At 34.9% G+C, this 20,409-nt stretch overlaps 1 protein-coding gene across 3 annotated transcripts in view; it reads right to left on the bottom strand.

The window, feature by feature from the left end:
* Positions 1-20,409, bottom strand: part of LOC136026154 (uncharacterized) — a 119,859-nt gene that overhangs the window by 3,464 nt on the left and 95,986 nt on the right. For 2 of the 3 annotated variants that reach the window (XM_065702455.1, XM_065702456.1), the window contains exons 14-16: positions 18,982-20,151; positions 3,954-4,105; positions 1,985-2,184 (exon numbers count right to left, since the gene is read on the bottom strand). In XM_065702455.1, the coding sequence (XP_065558527.1) occupies positions 1,985-2,184; positions 3,954-4,105; positions 18,982-20,151 (1,522 nt within the window). The remainder of the gene's footprint in view (positions 1-1,984; positions 2,185-3,953; positions 4,106-18,981; positions 20,152-20,409) is intronic. The other variant, XM_065702457.1, reaches the window with a different exon arrangement.

The following is a 20,409-nucleotide window of genomic DNA, read 5'->3' as shown; positions in this document are numbered from 1 at the left end:
AGCTATCTCGTTAGTTTCTTCTTTATCCTTTGGTCAATTCCCTCTATTGTTTTCTATCCTGTTGGTTCCTTCTTATCGTATTTATCGGTTTTCATCTCTTTGGTTTTTTATCTCAATATCCTGTTTATTCTTTGCCATATCCTTTTTGTCCTTTTCTATCTCGCTTGTTCCCTCTTTATTCTTTGGCTTATCCTCTTTATTGTTTTTTATCTCAACGGTTTCTTCCTTATCTTATGTCGTATCCTATGTATCGTTTTCTTTGTCGTCGGCTTCCTCTTTATACGGTTTATCTTTTGGCTTATCCTTTTTATTGCTTACTATATAGTTGGTTTCTTATTTTTCCTCCCGCCTATCTTCTTTATCGTTTTCTATCTCGTTGGTTACCCCTTTTCAGTAGTTGAAGACTGAAGTTATTAAAACCAAATCCTAAGATGCATCCCGACTTTACTGATTGGAAGAAGAAAATTGTGTAAATTTATTCTTAAACTATTCCTTAATTACACCAGATACAATAGAACATCTTTCGCTGCATTATACTCGGTTTTGCAAATTATTCAGCTTGGTTTCTTTCTGGAATCTATCCTCTTCCTCATTATAAAGATATCCGTTCAGGCTGATCACAGTTATTTTTAGCTTTTCAGTTTTTTTTATTGCTTATGCCACTACGCTATAAACGTTAGAACTTTATATTTGTAATTGGACTCTCAGCTGTCGCAGATATCAGTTTGAAAGTTACGGAGCTTGATGATAAACTAACCCAGTCCACATCTAAGTAGCTGGTACCCAATGTGCCCTTACTTCTCTGATTTAGCTTCTAGGGTTTGTTGTCTATTAAAGTGTTTTTTTCTTTCTTTTTATCGCTATGCTTTTCTGCGGTTGTTGAGGGTTAGAAACAAATAAACATTATTATATAGTGCGAATAACGGTCAGTTCTTTTTCACATTACGAAAGATTATCAATAATAATCACGTATTACTTTATGAACTTATATTTGTTACGAAATGTGTTTTATTGCGAATAAAAGTTCAACGTGGCTGCAGCGGTAGCTGGAACCAAGTAAAGAAAGACCCTCGGCCAATTACCGAATCGACCATTACTAAATCGGAAAATTTAACCCATTACCAAATCGAGTCGAAATAAAAAATATACCATTGGGAACGTCATGACAGAAAAATCGTATACATAGAACCTGCATTAAACTAAACAATCCCCTATCTTGAACAACAAGAAAAAAAAAACCTGTAGTGTCTGTTTCTTTATAGTTTTTAATATAGTTCTTTCATTTCTTTGCTTCATTGACTTGTAAACACTTTGATAAAGATCCGATTTTCCTCTAACCTTCTTGTCACATCAAGTTTAAGATATTCCCCTTTTCTTTCACACATTCACTCTCAATTACGTTTTTATCCTTTTTGGAATAAACTTCTATTATTTCAGAAAACCAGTAACTTATCAGAGTAACTTACCTAGCTACTGAGTAATAAGTAACTAGAAAATCAGTAATTATTTCAGTAACTTACCAGAGTAACTTACCCAGCTACTGAGTATTCAATAACTAGAAAATCAGTAATCATTTCAATAGCTTACCAGAGTAACTTACCTAGCTGCTGAACAATAAGTAACTAGAAAATCAGGAACTATTTCAGAACTTACCACTTTTACAAGAGTAACTTACCTAGATACTGAGTATTCAATAACTAGAAAATCAGTACCTTACCAGAGTAACTTACCTAGCTACTGAGTAATCAACAGGTAAAAAATCAGTAATCATTTCAGTAACTTACAGGTGCAACTTACCTAGTTACTGAGTAATGAGTAACTAGAAAATCAGTAATTACTTCAGAACTTACCAGAATAACTTACCTAGCTACTGAGTATTCAATAGCCAAAAAATCAGTTATCATTTCAGTAACTTTTCAAAGCACCTTACCTAGCTACTGAGCAATGAGGAACTAGAAAATTATTAATTATTTTAGTAACTTACCAGAGCTGTAAGGGGATTTGGCTCTTTCAAGTGTTTTCGAGGAAACGGGTGAATACAGATTATTACGTGAGCCAGTACCATATCCAGAACTTTGAATTGGACCAAGAGACTGATACGATTTTGTATTTGTTGAGTAGCTAAGCGCTGTCACTGGTGCATAGTATTGACCTCGAGTGCCCTCAGGCGTCCTAAGAGAAGCGCTGGTAAAAAAAACACAATATAGAAAAAGTTGAGCAAAAGAAAAACCTAGAAAACTGCAAATCTTGGGTGCAGAAAGGTTTTTGGTCCTGCTAATATTAGAATCTGTTTTACAATAAAGCCAACTTTTAATTTATGAAGTAGAAAGATAAACTAACAAAAATGAAATTAAACACTAAAAAAATCAACAGTGTAAAGTAGTGAAGCACAAACTTTGTCACCAGTGCAGGGTAAATTGGCATATATGCCGCTAAGAAGATAAAGTAACATATGAAAAGAAGTGGTGCATAAAATGACAAAGCACATTAGGCATAGACTTGCCCAGAGGTGGTGCATTATTTTCAAATTTCGCTTAAATATCAAGCCAACCGCATCATATCGATTCCAACGACATACCTACAGTGGGTTTCTTTTTTTTTACCCCAAAGCATAGAAATAAAATCCATAAATAACGAAGGGTTTACACATGCTGTAAAAATAAATTTATTTTTGCCTACTTACAAATTCGCACAGAAGATGCGGAGCATAAACCATCATAAAAAAAGTGAACCCTTAACATTTAACGATTTAACATTTTGAATGTTTACTTTCAGATGCTTTAGACGGGCATAAAGCACTATTCAGTCATACCCATGTGAAAGATAAATAAGGCAGGGAGGAGCATATTAATAACAAGTACCTGGACAAAAATGTTCAAGTCACGTGCTAAACTTGATGACACACGATAACGCACATACTTGATCACAAGCAGTTATGATATTATTCAGAGGGGTATGAAAATTAGATTATTCGATATACCTTCCCTAGAGGGAATAATATTTCACTATTCGAAATTTTGACATATTGACAAGTTCTTCGGATGGAATGGTATCAATTCTAAATTATACCATGAAAATTATGCTTAGAAGAGTGTCTCAAGGAAGAAATATCCACAAATGTAGATTTTGACAATATCAACATCTAATTGATGTCACCATCTGTGTTAAAGAAAATATAACTGTGTCTAGAGTATTCGTCAAACTAAAAAAACTTTGCCACGTTTTGAAGTGAAGTCTAATCTTTTCTTTAAAAGACTATATAAATCGATTTTAATACATAAAAGATGCGTAAGCTAACAAACCTTGCAATCAATACTTCATTAACTTTCCATGGCCCTAGTGAGCTGAAATATAAATACACCAACGTCCAATAAAATTACATAACAGGCAAAGAACCCCTCTAATGACACCCCCCCCCACACACCCACACCGACCCAGACTGCTAAATAAATGTCGAAGCTCTTTTCTGCAAAACAAAAAATTAATAATCGAAACCCTATTCTTGTCGCAGCTTACATACAGCTAACCTGTTTTGAAGAAGAGTATGGGTGGTCAATGCAATAGGTATTAGTTTTACAGCAATTAATAGCTTTCTCGTCTTGAAATGCCTTTCCAACATCTTCGTTCTAAAATCTTTGCCTAAGACTAGGAACAATAGCATAAAAATACTAGAAAACAGAAGCAAAAAGCTATCAAGTACTTTTTCATAACTTTTCAGTTTATAACTTTCACTCAATTTTCAACGTTTTATAACTATTTAAAAACAAAATATACCTCTTAACCGATCAATCCTTTAATTTTTAGTTTCAAAGATTCTCTGTTAGGAACTTTTTTTTTGTCATTTTGGAGATCAAAGCTTACACACACTATTACACTTTTGAGTCTATTAGTCTTTCCCGTAAAGTTATGAAAATAAATATAAGAAGTTGAAATATTATTTTTCTAACTCTTACCTATTCAATGCTGGAGTACTCGTGCATACATGATCGAAGCGATCCTTTCGAGCGTTATCTCGTTTAGTGTCTGGAGAAGAAGGAGGACTCTCAGGCTTAACTAAAGGAGGAGGTGGAGAGTCAGGTACTTTATTCATTCTAGCAGAATCAACCTAAAAAAAACGCGTTTTAGCTCAATGTGTTACCGTTTCCACTAGAAATCCTTAGAAGGAGACTTCCAAATGGAGAGTAAAAGAGGGGAAAACGGGTTCTCAGCCTTAATTAGAGGAGGAGGTGGAAAGTCAGGTACTTTATTCATTCTAGCAGAATCAATCTAAAAAAACGCGTTTTAGCTCAATGTGTTACCTCGTCCACTAGAAGTCCTTAGAAGCAGACTTTCAAATGGAGAATAAAAGGAAAGAGGACGGGCTCTCAGCCTTAATTAAAGTTGGAGGTGGAGAGTCAGGTACTTTATTCATTCTAGCAGGATCAACCTAAAAAAAACGCGTTTTTGCTCAATGTGTTACCGTGTCCACTACAAGTGCTTAGAAGAAGACTTTCCAATCTATCTATCTATATATATACTAGCTGTTGGGGTGGCGCTTCGCGCCACCCCAACACCTAGCTGGTGGGGCGCTTCGCGCCCCCCCCAAGCCCCCCCGCGCGCGTAAGTCGTTACGCGCCATATTAGTTATGGGCCATTGTAGTTGTGTCCCTGTGTCCCACCTGTGAATATAGATAGATTTATATATGTGTTTCAAACTACGCAAAAATTGCGAATAAACAATATTCTCGGCTTTCCCATTGTCTGTGCATATGCAAAGCCGTATGTACTAATAATGACGTCATATACAAACGCTGTTTTTACAAACAAACAAACATGCATCCACATAACTCGTTTTTATATAGATAGATACAATACAAATTAACTGCGTAAAACTTGCGAATAAACAACATTCTTCGCTGTCCAATTGTCGCTGCATATAAATACATTGTCAGGTTTACCGACCCTCGAACATGCAACGTACAATTGTCCATGGGAAAAACAATCAGGATTAAGATCTATACCACATTTTTCTAATGATTGACCTTGAGCTTTGTTAATGGTGATTGCAAATACTAATCGAATTGGGAATTGCAATCTTTTAAATTGAAAAAGCAGATCCGTTGGAATCATGGGAATGCGAGGAATAAGAACAGCCTCACCCTCATAAGGCCCTGTCAAGATTGTGGCCTCTATTAGGTTTTCCATTGTTTTTTTTTTACGGCAAGTCGCGTGCAATTGCAAAGCTTTGGTGGGTTGATATTTCTTAAAAGTATTATTGTTACGCCTATTTTTAGTTGTAGCACGTGTGGTGGAAACCCTGAGAATAATATCTCGAGGTAAAAACTGATCACCAACCATAACGATGGCCACTTCGTCGATAGTTGGAGCATTGTATCTACCCACATGTTGGCCAGGAGGCGTTTTGTCAGCGGAAATAACAATTTTATGAGTATAAGTAGGCATCAAATCGATGGCTGTTTTGAACAGACGCACTAAATTATTATTTTCGTGGAAAAGATGTTGTAATTGGGAAACGATTGTCCTTTCAATGTTGGGAGAAATTTCGCAACGTGCATTCAATTCAGAATTTCTATCACTGATGAAGTACAATTGTAAAAATTTATGATTCTCGCCTGAGAATGGTAGAAGAGACCCTGCTCTATGATAAATTTGCCCTTTTACTTTGAAAGTAGACATAAATTGATCTGGATTTTCAATTTGGGCTCCAAACGACGTCATTTGGAAACATGAGTTGTATTTTCTGATTCATTTATATTCCTTATGTCCCGGTGTCCCGGTCGTCATTTATATCCCCCTGTTTTATATCCCGCTTATTTTTCAGTTTTTTCCTTTTTTTAGTTTTTTTTTTACTTTTTTAGTTCTTTTAGTTTTTACGTTTTTTAGTTTTTTTTAGTTTTTTAGATGAATTTTTTTTTAGTTTTTTACCTTTTTTTCTTTTTAGTTTTTTATTGGTTTTTACCTTTTTTTAGCTTTTTATCTTTTTTATTTTTTTTATTTTTATTTTTAATTTTATTAGTATTCTTTTTCTCTTCTATTTTTCATTTTTCCTTTTTTAGTTTTTTTTAGTTTTTAGTTTTTTAAGTTTTTTCCTTTTTTTAGTTTCTTTGGTTTTTTTAGTTTTTCGGCTTTTTTATTTTTTTATTAGTTTTTAGTTTTTTTGTAGTTTTTGCCTTTTTTTAGTTTTTTCAGTTTTTTTTAGTTTTTAGTTTTTTACCTTTTTTAGCCTAACCAGGATTTTAACCTGGGACCTTCATTCTCCGTTCTGACACCCTCTCTCACCGAGTGACTATTCCAGCATGTTCCTTTTGGTGTTTTAAATGGTATATTATTAACCAAATTAATGTGTTTTACAATATACTAAGCATCGTCATAACAAAAATGACGGCAACTAATTTCATGACGTCAGCCGAAACATGACGTCACCTGATCCACAGATCCACAGACCCACAGACAGACAGACAACTTATTTATATATATATAGATAAATAAGTTGTCTGTGTGTCTGTTTGTCGAGTGACGTCATGTCATCAGGTCGCCATGTCGTCATTATGACGATGACGTCATTAAAGGTATTTAAGACATTCGTTCACGGAAAAATGTTTCATTGTAAAATGACTGAAGAACCTACAATGGCAACAGCCGAGGAAGCTGCTCAAAGAGTCTATGCCAAAAAACTTGCGGCTGATAGAGACAGTAAGAAAAGAAAGTTTGCCGAGGAATCACAAGAACAGCAAGAAAACAAGCTTGCGGCTAATAGGGAAAGTAAGAACAGAAAGCTTGCCGAGGAATCACAATATGTATATCTATCTATTTATATACATATAAATAAGTTGTCTGTGTGTCTGTGGTTCGAGTGACGTCATGTTTGTGTGTCGACTGACGTCATGTTTGTCGAGTGACGTCATTATAAGGATTGAGCTGTATGCGTCATGAAGTTGTTTGTCGACTGACGTCATGTTTGTCAACTGATGAAATTACATACCGGGACACCGGGACACAAATGACGACCGGGACACAGGGAATATAAATGACGACCAGGAACCTCAAAGAGAAATTACAGACTGGGACACCCGGAAACAAATCACGACCGGGACACAGGGAAATGACGACCGGGACACAGGGACACAACTACAACGGGAACGCCGGGGGCACAGGCGGGATATATAAATGACGACCGGGACACAGGGATTGTTCAAAAAGAAATTACAGACCGGGACACCGGGACACAAATGACGACCGGGGCACAGGGAATATAAATGACGACCGGAAAAAGAGGGACACATCATTAGAATAATGAGGTATAGATCTCCCGGACACAAATCACGACCTGGACACAGGGAATATAAATGACGACCAGGACACAGGGACACAACTACAACGGGGACGCCGGGGGCACAGGCGGGATATATAAATGAGGACCGGGACACAGGGATTGTTCGAATAGAAATTACAGACCGAGACACCGGGACACAAATGACGACCGGGACACCGGGACACAGGGAATATACATGACGACCGGGACACTCAAAGAGAAATTACAAACTGGGACACCGGGACACAAATGACCGCCGGGACACAGGGAATATAAATGACGACCGGGACACATGGACACATCATTAGAATAATGAGGTATAGATCTGAATAAGGATTGTTTTTCCCATGGAAAATTATATGTTGCATGTTCAAGAGTCAGTAAACCTGACAATCTATTTATATGCACAGACAATGGGACAGCGAAGAATGTTGTATATTCGCATGTTTTACGTAGTTAAAAACACACACACACACACATATATATATATATATATATATATCTATATATATAAAAATAAGTTGTCTGTGGATGGATGGATGGATGGATATATATATATATATATATATATATATATATATATATATATATATATATATATATATCTATCTATATAAAAATAAGTTGTCTGTGGATCTGTGGATGGATCAGGTGACGTCACCTGAAAAAACTGGATCAGGTGACGTCAAAACTGAAAAAACTAAAAAAAGGCAATAACTACAAAAAAAACTAAAAACTAAAAAAAAAAAATAAAAAAGCTAAAAAACTAAAAAAACTAAAAAAGGGCAAAAACTACAAAAAAAACTAAAAACTAATAAAAAAGCTAAAAAACTAAAAAAACTAAAAAAAAGGCAAAAACTACAAAAAAAAACTAAAAACTAATAAAAAAAATAAAAAAGCTAAAAAACTAAAAAAACTAAAAAAACTAAAAAAAGGTAAAAAACTAAAAAAACTAAAAACTAAAAAAAACTAAAAAAAGGAAAAAACTGAAAAATAAGCTAAAATAAAGGTAAAAACCAATAAAAAACTAAAAAAAAAATTGAAAAAACTAAACTAATAAAAGAACTAAAAAATCTAGCGACCAGGACAAAAAACTAAAAAAAAAGGCAAAAACTACAAAAAAACTAAAAACTAATAAAAAAAATAAAAAAGCTAAAAAACTAAAAAAACTAAAAAAAGGTAAAAAACTAAAAAAACTAAAAACTAAAAAAAACTAAAAAAGGAAAAAACTAAAAGAACTAAAAAAGAAAAAAATAAATGACGACACTCAAAGAGAAAGCGACCAGGACAAAAGGAATGTTCGATTAGCAATCAACAAAGCACCGGGACACAGGGAGTATAAATGACGACCAGGACACAAGTAAAAAAAAAAATTAACAAAACTAAAAAGAAGGTAAAAACTACAAAAAAACTAAAAAGAAAAAAAAACTAAAAACTAATAAAAAAACTAAAAAATCTAAAAATCTAAATAAACTAAAAAAGAAAAAAAAAGGAAAAAAATAAAGGAGAAAAACAAAACTAAAAAACGAATGTATATACAGACCGGGACACCGGGATACAAATGATGACCGGGACCCGGGACACAGGGAATATAAATGACGACCGGGACACAGGGACACAACTACAACGGGGACACCGGGGGAAACAGGGAGATAACCTGACAATCTATTTATATGCAAAGACAATGGGACAGCAAAGAATGTTGTATATTCGCAAGTTTTACGTAGTTAAAACCATATATATATATATCTATATTCACAGGTGGGACATAGGGACACAACTACAATGGCGCGTAACTATTATGGCGCGTAACGACTTACGCGCGCGGGGGGGCTTGGGGGGGGCGCGAAGCGCCCCCACCAACTAGGTGTTGGGGTGGCGCGAAGCGCCACCCCAACAGCTAGTATATATATATATATATATATATATATATATATATATATATATATATATATATATATATATATATATATCTATCTATATAAAAATAAGTTGTCTGTGGATCTGTGGATGGATCAGGTGACGTCACCTGAAAAAACTGGATCAGGTGACGTCAAAACTGAAAAAACTAAAAAAAGGCAATAACTACAAAAAAAACTAAAAACTAAAAAAAAAAAAATAAAAAAGCTAAAAAACTAAAAAAACTAAAAAAGGGCAAAAACTACAAAAAAAACTAAAAACTAATAAAAAAGCTAAAAAACTAAAAAAACTAAAAAAAAGGCAAAAACTACAAAAAAAAACTAAAAACTAATAAAAAAAATAAAAAAGCTAAAAAACTAAAAAAACTAAAAAAACTAAAAAAAGGTAAAAAACTAAAAAAACTAAAAACTAAAAAAAACTAAAAAAAGGAAAAAACTGAAAAATAAGCTAAAATAAAGGTAAAAACCAATAAAAAACTAAAAAAAAAATTGAAAAAACTAAACTAATAAAAGAACTAAAAAATCTAAAAATCTAAATAAACTGAAAAAGAAAAAAAAAGGAAAAAAATAAAGGAGAAAAACAAAACTTAAAAAAAGGCAAAAACTACAAAAAAAACTAAAAACTAATAAAAAAAGTAAAAAAGCTAAAAAACTAAAAAAACTAAAAAAACTAAAAAAAGGTAAAAAACTAAAAAAAAAAAAAAAAAAAAAAAACTAAAAAAAAGGAAAAAACTGAAAAATAAGCTAAAATAAAGGTAAAAACCAATAAAAAACTAAAAAAAAAAAGGACAAAAGGAATGTTCGATTAGCAATCAACAAAGCACCGGGACACAGGGAGTATAAATGACGACCAGGACATAAGTAAAAAAAAAAACTAACAAAACTAAAAAGAAGGTAAAAACTACAAAAAAACTAAAAAGAAAAAAAAACTAAAAACTAATAAAAAAAACTAAAAAATCTAAAAATCTAAATAAACTAAAAAAAAAAAAAAAAAGGAAAAAAATAAAGGAGAAAAACAAAACTAAAAAACGAATGTATATACAGACCGGGACACCGGGATACAAATGACGACCGGGACACAGGGAATATAAATGACGACCGGGACACAGGGGCACAACTACAACGGGGAGACCGGGGGAAACAGGGGGATATAAATGACGACCGGGACACCGGGACAGGGAATGGTCGATTAGCAATCACCAGCAACAAAGCTCAAGGGCAATCATTAGAATCATGAGGTATAGATCTGAATACAGATTGTTTTCCCATGGACCATTATATGTTGCATGTTCAAGAGTCGGTAAACCTGACAATCTATTTATATGCAAAGACAATGGGACAGCAAAGAATGTTGTATATTCGCAAGTTTTACGTAGTTAAAACCATATATATATATATATATATATATATATATATATATATATATATATATATATATATATATATATATATATATATATATATATATATTCACAGGTGGGACATAGGGACACAACTACAATGGCGCGTAACTATTATGGCGCGTAACGACTTACGCGCGCGGGGGGGCTTGGGGGGGTCGGGAAGCGCCCCCACCAACTAGGTGTTGGGGTGGCGCGAAGCGCCACCCCAACAGCTAGTATCTATCTATATATATAAAAATAAGTTGTCTGTCTGTCTGTGGATGGATCGGGTGACGTCATGTTTCGGCTGACGTCATGAAATTAGTTGCCGTCATTTTTGCTTTGAAGGTGACGTCATTCAAGTTATATAAGACATATGTTCGCCGTCATGTTTCGGCTGACGTCATGAAATTAGCTGCCATCATTTTTGCTTTGAAGGCGTGACGTCATTCAAGTTATATAAGACGTATGTTCGCGTAGAATTCTATTAATGCTTAAGTTTATAATGACTGATGAAGATGCTCAAAGAGTCTATGCCAGAAAACTTGCTGCTGATAGAGAAAGTCAGAAAAGAAAGCGTGCCGAGGAACTACCAGAGCAACGCGAAAGCAGACTTGCTGCTAAAAGAGAAAGTGAAAAAAGAAAGCATGCCGAGGAACTACCAGAGCAACGCAGAAGCAGACTTGCTGCTAAAAGAATGTGAAAAAAGAAGGCGGGCCGAGGAATTACAAGAACAGCAAGAAATCAGGCTTGCTGCTGATAGACAAAGTAAGAAAAGAAAGCGTGCCGAGGAATTACAAGAACAGCAAGAAATCAGGCTTGCTGCTGATTGAGAAAGTAAGAAAAGAAAGCGTGCCGAGGAATTACAAGAACAGCAAGAAATCAGGCTTGCTGCTGATAGAGAAAGTAAGAAAAGAAAGCGTGCCGAGGAATCAGAGCAATCTGAAAGTTATCGCCTGGCATTCAGGTACAACCCAGTCGATGATTATAGCTTGAGTAGATGTGTTCAAATCGGGACAATGTCTAAAATTTGTCCCTATTGCAAGGCCTTGAAATTCAATGGTGAAACAATGGGAATGTGTTGCGCCTCAGGAAAAGTTAAACTTCCTCTATTGGCTGCACCACCAGAGCCATTGAAGACTTTCCTTACTGGAACTACGTCAGAATCTAAGCGTTTTTTGTCAAAAATCAGACAATACAACTCATGTTTCCAAATGACGTCGTTTGGAGCCCAAATCGAAAATCCAGATCAATTTATGTCTACTTTCAAAGTAAAAGGGCAAATTTATCATAAAGCAGGGTCCCTTCTACCATTCTTAGGCGAGAATCATAAATTTTTACAATTGTACTTCATCAGTGATAGAAATTCTGAATTGAATGCACGTTGCAAAATTTCTCCCAACGTTGAAAGGACAATCGTTTCCCAATTGCAACATCTTTTCCACGAAAATAATAATTTAGTGCGTCTGTTCAAAACAGCCACCGATTTGATGCCTACTGATACTCATAAAATTGTTATTTCCGCTGAAAAAACGCCTCCTGGCCAACATGTGCGTAGATACAATGCTCCGACTATCGACGAAGTGGCAATCGTTATGGTCGGTGATCAGTTTTTACCTCGAGATATTATTCTACATAAGCGAAACGCTCAGTTGTTAAGAATTGCTGAAACTCATCGATGCTACGATGCCCTACAATATCCTATCATTTTTTGGGATGGAGCCGACGGCTATCACTTTAATATTAAATTGATGAATCCAGCCACTAACAAAGAAATGAATAAGAAATGCAGTGCAATGCATTATTATTCCTATAGACTAATGATTCGGGAGGATGAAGAAAATTATATTTTAAAATGCCGTGAATTGTTTCACCAATTTGTCGTGGATATGTATGCTAAAATTGAATCAGAACGTTTGCTATATATCCGCCTGAATCAGACCAAGCTCCGCTCTGAACAATACATTCATTTGCGAGATGCAGTTATAAATGACGGTAATACCACAAACGTTGGAAGATTAACAATTTTACCTTCGTCATATGCTGGCAGTCCCCGTCATATGCATGAATATGCTCAAGATGCTATTGCGTATGTTCGTCTCTATGGTCGTCAGATTTATTTATTACATTTACATGTAATCAATCTTGGGACGAGATACTGCAGCTTTTACTTCAAGGACAATCGGCGGTTCATAGGCATGACATTACGGCACGTGTCTTCCGGCAAAAGTTGAAATCACTGATAAACTACCTTGTAAAACATGAAGTGTTTGGGTCAGTGCGATGCTGGATGTACTCAGTGGAATGGCAAAAACGAGGTTTGCCACACGCACATATACTAATCTGGCTACATAAAAAAATTACTTCAAACGAAATTGATGATGTGATTTCCGCTGAAATACCTGATAAAAATGTCGATAAGGGGTTACATGATATTATTGTAAAAAATATGATACATGGACCTTGCGGTGCACTGAACGAAAATTCACCATGCATGGCCAAAGGAAGGTGCACAAAGCAATATCCTCGACTTTTAGTACCCAAAACAATTACTGGCAATGATGGTTACCCACAATATAGAAGAAGATCTACTGAAGATGGCGGTAAAACAGCAATAATAAAGAAGCGTAACGGTACCACCATCGAAGTAGATAACCAGTGGGTTGTTCCATATTCCCCTTTATTATCTAAAACATTTAATGCACATATAAACGTTGAATACTGTAACTCCGTAAAGGCAATAAAATATATATGTAAATACGTCAACAAAGGCAGTGACATGGCAGTTTTTGGCTTGCAGTCCGAAATCAAAGATTTCGATGAAATCGTGGAATATCAGGCTGGAAGATACATAAGCAGTAATGAAGCTGTTTGGCGAATTCTTTCATTTCCGATACATGAACGTAGTCCAGCTGTTGTTCACTTAGCGGTACATTTACAGAATGGTCAACGTGTTTATTTCACGGAAACCAACGTGCAACAAAGAGTCCTGAATCCACCGGATACAACATTAACAGCTTTTTTTTCGCTTTGCAAAAATGATTCTTTTGCGAAAAAACTGCTGTATACTGAAGTGCCTTCGTATTACACGTGGAATACTAAAAATAAAGTATTTGAACGTCGAAAACAGGGTAAGTCAGTCGACGGCCAACCTACCATCTTCAAAGATACCACGATAGGAAGACTCTACACCGTTCACCCCAATCAACATGAATGCTTCTTTCTACGCCTGCTTTTGGTGAATGTACCCGGTCCGACATCCTTTGAGTATTTGAGGACTGTAAATGGTACTATACATGACACTTACCGTAGTGCATGCCAAGCTCTGAATTTATTGGAGAATGACCAACACTGGGATAACTGCATCAATGACGCGTGCGAAACGTCAACCCCAAGTCAAATTCGTGCATTGTTTGGCATCATTTTAACAACTTGCTCTCCATCAGCTCCTACAGATTTATGGGAAAAATATAAGTCAAAATGTCCGAAGATATACTTCATCGAAAACAGTTAGAGACGTCAGACATGACTTTTGATTTTACACCAGAAATTTATAACTACACTTTAGTTGTTATAGAAGATATTTGCATAAGTATGGCAAACAAACCTCTTCAGGGTTTGGGAATGCCTTCACCTAACCGTATCGCTGCTGTTTCGACATGTGTAGAATTGGATCGTGAACAAAGTTACAGTACGAGTGATCTATTGTCGTATGTACAAAATAACATTTCCAAGTTAACGTCGGAACAAAAAGACATTTATGATACGATAATGCATTGTGTCGATAACAACGTTGGAGAAATTTTCTTTTTGGATGCGCCAGGAGGTACTGGTAAAACGTTTGTGATAAAACTGATTCTGGCATCAATTCGATCTAAAAATGATATAGCGTTGGCAATTGCGTCGTCCGGAATAGCCGCAACATTGCTGCCTGGTGGAAGAACTGCTCATTCCGCTTTGAAATTGCCTCTGAACTTGTATTCTACAGAAACTCCCACGTGCAATATATCCAAATCATCTGGGATGGGTTAAAGTATTGCAGCAATGCAAACTTATTATTTGGGATGAGTGCACAATGGCAAACAAAAAATCGCTCGAGGCTCTGGATCAATGCTTGAAAGATTTAAGAGGGAATTCGAAACCCTTTGGCAGCACATTAATATTGCTTGCAGGAGATTTCAGGCAAACATTACCTATAATACCTAGATCAACTCCTGCAGACGAAATGAATGCTTGCCTGAAAAATTCTAATTTATGGGCACACGTAAAAACATTAAAATTAACTACAAATATGCGTGTCCGATTGCAAAACGATGACTCTGGTCAAACATTTTCAGATCAATTGCTAGCAATGGGAAACGGAAAGCTCCCAGTAGACTCAATTTCAGGACGTATACAACTACCTGCTGATTTCTGTAATTTAGTGACGTCCAAAAATGAATTGATTGAAAATATATTTCCGAATATTCTAAAAAATTATAAAAACAATAAATGGCTAAGTGAAAGAGCGATTCTCGCACCCAAAAATATAGACGTCCACGAAATCAACAATATTGTTTTGACCAAGATTCAAGACCAGGCAGTCCTTTACAAGTCAGTCGACACAGTTTTGGAACCAAATGAAGCGGTTAATTATCCATCTGAATTTTTAAATTCCATAGATCTTTCAGGGTTTCCACCACACGTGCTAAAACTAAAAATAGGCGTACCAATAATATTGTTACGTAACATAAACCCACCAAAGCTTTGCAATGGTACTCGACTTGCCGTAAAAAAAACAATGGAAAACCTAATAGAGGCCACAATCCTGACAGGGCCTTTTGAGGGTGAGGCTGTTTCTTATTCCTCGCATTCCCATGATTCCAACAGATCTGCCTTTTCAATTTAAAAGATTGCAATTCCCAATTCGATTAGCATTTGCAATCACCATTAACAAAGCTCAAGGTCAATCATTAGAAAAATGTGGTATTGATCTTAATACTGATTGTTTTTCCCATGGACAATTGTACGTTGCATGTTCGAGGGTCGGTAAACCTGACAATCTATTTATATGCAGCGAGAATTGGACAGCGAAGAATGTTGTATATTCGCAAGTTTTACGCAGTTAATTTGTATTTCGGAACCAAATGAAGCGGTTAATTATCCATCTGAATTTTTAAATTCCATAGATCCTTCAGGGTGTCCACCACACCTGCTACAACTAAAAATAGGCGTACCAATAATACTTTTAAGAAATATCAACCCACCAAAGCTTTGCAATGGCACGCGACTTGCCGTAAAAAAAAAAATGGAAAACCTAATAGATGCCACAATCTTGACAGGGCCTTATGAGGGTGAGGCTGTTCTTATTCCTCGCATTCCCATGATTCCAACGGATCTGCTTTTTCAATTTAAAAGATTGCAATTCCCAATTCGATTAGCATTTGCAACCACCATCAACAAAGCTCAAGGGCAATCACTAGAAAAATGCGGTATAGATCTTAATACAGATTGCTTTACCAATGTACAATTGTATGTTGCATCTTTGAGGGTCGGTAAACCTGACAATCTATTTATACACACAGACAATGGGACAGCGAAGACTGTTGTATATTCACAAGTTTTACGTAGTTAATTTGTATTGTATCTATCTATCTATCTATCTATATAAAAACGAGTTGTGTGTATGCATGTTTGTTTGTTTGTAAAAAGAGCGTTTGCATATGACGTCATTATTAGTACATACGGCTTTGTATATGGACAGACAATGGGAAAGCCAAGAATGTTGTATATTCGCAATTTTTACGTAGTTTGAAACACATATATAAATCTATCTATATTCACAGGTGGGACACAGGGACACAACTACAATGGCGCGTAACTAATATGGCGCGTAACGACTTACGCGCGCGGGGGGGGCTTGGGGGGCGCGAAGCGCCTCCCCAACAGCTAGTCTATATATATAAAAATAAGTTGTCTGTGGATCTGTGGATGGATCAGGTGACGTCACCTGAAAAAACTGGATCAGGTGACGTCAAAACTGAAAGAACTAAAAAAAGGCAAAAACTACAAAAAAAACTAAAAACTAATAAAAAAAATAAAAAAGCTAAAAAGCTAAAAAAACTACTACAAAAAAAACTAAAAACTAATAAAAAAGCTAAAAAACTAAAAAAAACTAAAAAAAGGCAAAAACTACAAAAAAAAACTAAAAACTAATAAAAAAAATAAAAAAGCTAAAAAATTAAAAAAACTAAAAAAACTAAAAAAAGGTAAAAAACTAAAAAAACTAACTACAAAAAAAACTAAAAACTAATAAAAAAAATAAAAAAGCTAAAAAACTAAAAAAACTAAAAAAAGGCAAAAACTACAAAAAAAAACTAAAAACTAATAAAAAAAATAAAAAGCTAAAAAACTAAAAAAACTAAAAAAATTAAAAAAAGGTAAAAAACTAAAAAAACTAAAAACTATAAAAAAACTAAAAAAAGGAAAAAACTGAAAAATAAGCTAAAATAAAGGTAAAAACCAATAAAAAACTAAAAAAGAAACTGAAAAAACTAAAAAAGGCAAAAACTACAAAAAAACTAAAAACTAATAAAAAAAGTAAAAAAGCTAAAATACTAAAAAAACTAAAAAAACTAAAAAAAGGTAAAAAACTAAAAAAAAATAAAAAATAAAAAAAACTAAAAAAAAGGAAAAAACTGAAAAATAAGCTAAAATAAAGGTAAAAACCAATAAAAAACTAAAAAGAAAAAAAGGAAAAAACTAAAAAAAAATTTTCATCTAAAAAACTAAAAAAAAACTAAAAAAGGTAAAAACTAAAAGAAGTAAAAAAGAAAAAAATAAATGACGGACACTCAAAGAGAAAGCGACCAGGACAAAAGGAATGTTCGATTAGCAATCAACAAAGCACCGGGACACAGGGGAGTATAAATGACGACCAGGAAATAAGTAAAAAAAAAACTAACAAAACTAAAAAGAAGGTAAAAACTACAAAAAAACTAAAAAGAAAAAAAAACTAAAAACTAATAAAAAAACTAAAAAATCTAAAAATCTAAATAAACTAAAAAAGAAAAAAAGGAAAAAAATAAAGGAGAAAAACAAAACTAAAAAACGAATGTATATACAGACCGGGACACCGGGATACAAATGACGACCGGGACACAGGGAATATAAATGACGACCGGGACACAGGGACACAACTACACACGGGGACACCGGGGGAAACAGGGGGATATAAATGACGACCGGGACACCGGGACAGGGAATGGTCGATTAGCAATCACCATCAACAAAGCTCAAGGGCAATCATTAGAATCATGAGGTATAGATCTGAATACAGATTGTTTTCCCATGGACCATTATATGTTGCATGTTCAAGAGTCGGTAAACCTGACAATCTATTTGGATCAGGTGACGTCACCTGAAAAAACTGGATCAGGTGACGTCAAAACTGAAAAAACTAAAAAAAGGCAAAAACTACAATAAAAAACTAAAAACTAATAAAAAAAATAAAAAAGCTAAAAAACTAAAAAAACTAAAAAAACTAAAAAAAAAGGTAAAAAACTAACTACAAAAAAAACTAAAAACTAATAAAAAAAATAAAAAAGCTAAAAAACTAAAAAAACTAAAAAAAGACAAAAACTACAAAAAAAACTAAAAACTAATAAAAAAGCTAAAAAACTAAAAAAACTAAAAAAAGGCAAAAACTACAAAACCATGTGTTTTGTAACCTTATCCATGACATTTCGACATGGATAAGGTTATCAGTGCCTATTATACCGTGACAATCAAAAACCTGGACTAGATAAATCGTTGGAAGAAAAAGAAGTTTTGTCCCACCACCTGAACAATTAAAAGAAACAAGGGTTCGGCGATATGTCTTTCATAATGACAAAAGACAAACCAAGGCAAAAACAGAAGGTTTTGTCCCATCACCTGAACAATTAAAAGAAACAAAGGTTCGGCGATATGTCTTTCATAATGACAAAAGACAAGCCGACACAAAAGTTGAAAGTCCAATAAAAAAATATAATTTCACAAAGGCACTACTTCAAATTTAAGGTCCATTTGGACGCCATGACATCAAGAAAAGACTCAAATTGTTTGCGTTTCAAAGACAAGTGACACTGAGAATCTATATATAGAAGCTTTCTGCGTGCCTGATGCCGAGACCCGGCGACGAAGCCGCCGGGCGCCCGGTACTACATGTATTTTAAATATCTTATAGACATATAATTTTAAAGACACAGTAATCACACAATAACCATATATAATTATGTAAGAAAATATTTTGTAAGATAGGAATCATGTAAGAAATATAAGGAATCATAGAGATACACTTGTAGCAACATACATTTTACTCATTTTCAGTTCAAGCCTAAATTCTTACCTTATTTCCAGATTCTTCATTTCCATGAAGTGTCATGTATAGTTCTGGAGCAGTCCTTAGCAAGCTCTGTAAATACTTCTGTCTTTTTTCGTCAGTAGAAGAGGTTGGCGACAAAGTCTGCCTTCTTGATAGCGGATGAGACGGTTTAATCTTACCACCAACCACGCGTGGCAAAGTCGAGGAATCTTTCGGAAGAGATTGTTCAAAAAGCTGCTTTTTTTGTTGAACTCCTGCGCTTAAGCGAATTTCCCCAACTGTTTTTTCCCTTCTTAAAGGGGGCTGGGGGCTGTTTTCCTTTCTTTCTGTTTGGGGGCGGTAAGAATTCTCTGGATTTAGGGAGAACCTTTTAAAGTTGCCGTCGTGTTCTAGTGTTCTGAAAGGTTGTGAAAGGTTAACTGTACTTTTGCTTATAGTCTTAGCTGGGTTAGCTGTTGGTCCATTCAGATCAATTTGCTTTTCAGTGTGATAATATATATTTTTTATTTCTTTATTTTCGGCACGTTTCCTTGGGAGTGTGTAAAGTGCGGCGTTCTCATATTTTCTCTCTAGTTCGTTATCACCTTTTGTCAAGTCAACTTGACTCTTGCTGATACTAGAAATTATTCCTGGGCTTTTAAGATATTCGTCATTTGAATTGAATGTGACTTTGAATGGTTCAAATCGGGGCTGCGGATGAACTTTATTCTGCTTCTGCTGAAAACTCTGACTTCGAGAAACTCTTGGAGGAGGTTTAATTTCTCTTGCTTCAAATTTTACATCATTCTTCCTTTCACCAAACATAGGTTTCTCTTTCGGGCTTTCTGGTGGCGTAAAGTGTTTCTTTGGTGATCTTGGAAGAGTCTGTGACCTCAAGACATAATCACTATCAACAGCAGCATTAACCTTATTATTATATTCTTCAATTCTTCTTTGAGCTGTGGCGGAGGATTTGACCTTATTATTATCATCCACTTTTATCGTTCTATTGTCGTTGAATTCATTTTTAAAGTCGTTTCCGAGCTCGCCAAGGTAATAACTTTTCGAAGGGCGTTTCCTATCTAAAGTTTGGGTTTCAAATGAATTTGTCTGCGTCCCAGAGTCGGCTTTCTGCTTGTGTTTTCTTCTCATTGGCCGGACAGGAGGTGACTTCTCTTCTTCAAAGGAATGTTTGATCGTTGTTTCTGGTAGCGGCTGAAAAAAACAACAAGCATTTAAAAAATGTTCGAACAGCTGATAGAGACGATAGATTCTAACGTATATCTTTCAGGGAAATTGTACTTCTGTGTCGAAATTAAAAACACAAAATTATTCTTTTTGGAGCTTAAGCCCTTTTCTAACTCATCTCCTCCTCTTCAACAGCTTTAAAAAAAAACTACGAAGCAGGCTCCCTATCAACAACGGTAATATCCTGACTAAACCCTGCGAGTATTTCTTGTGCCTGCACCTGCG

This window comes from Artemia franciscana, chromosome 4, assembly GCF_032884065.1.
Source record: "Artemia franciscana chromosome 4, ASM3288406v1, whole genome shotgun sequence".
Lineage (NCBI taxonomy): Eukaryota > Metazoa > Arthropoda > Branchiopoda > Anostraca > Artemiidae > Artemia > Artemia franciscana.
The sequence above is the reverse complement of the archived record's forward strand: the minus strand, read 5'-3'. Positions and strand labels throughout refer to the sequence as shown.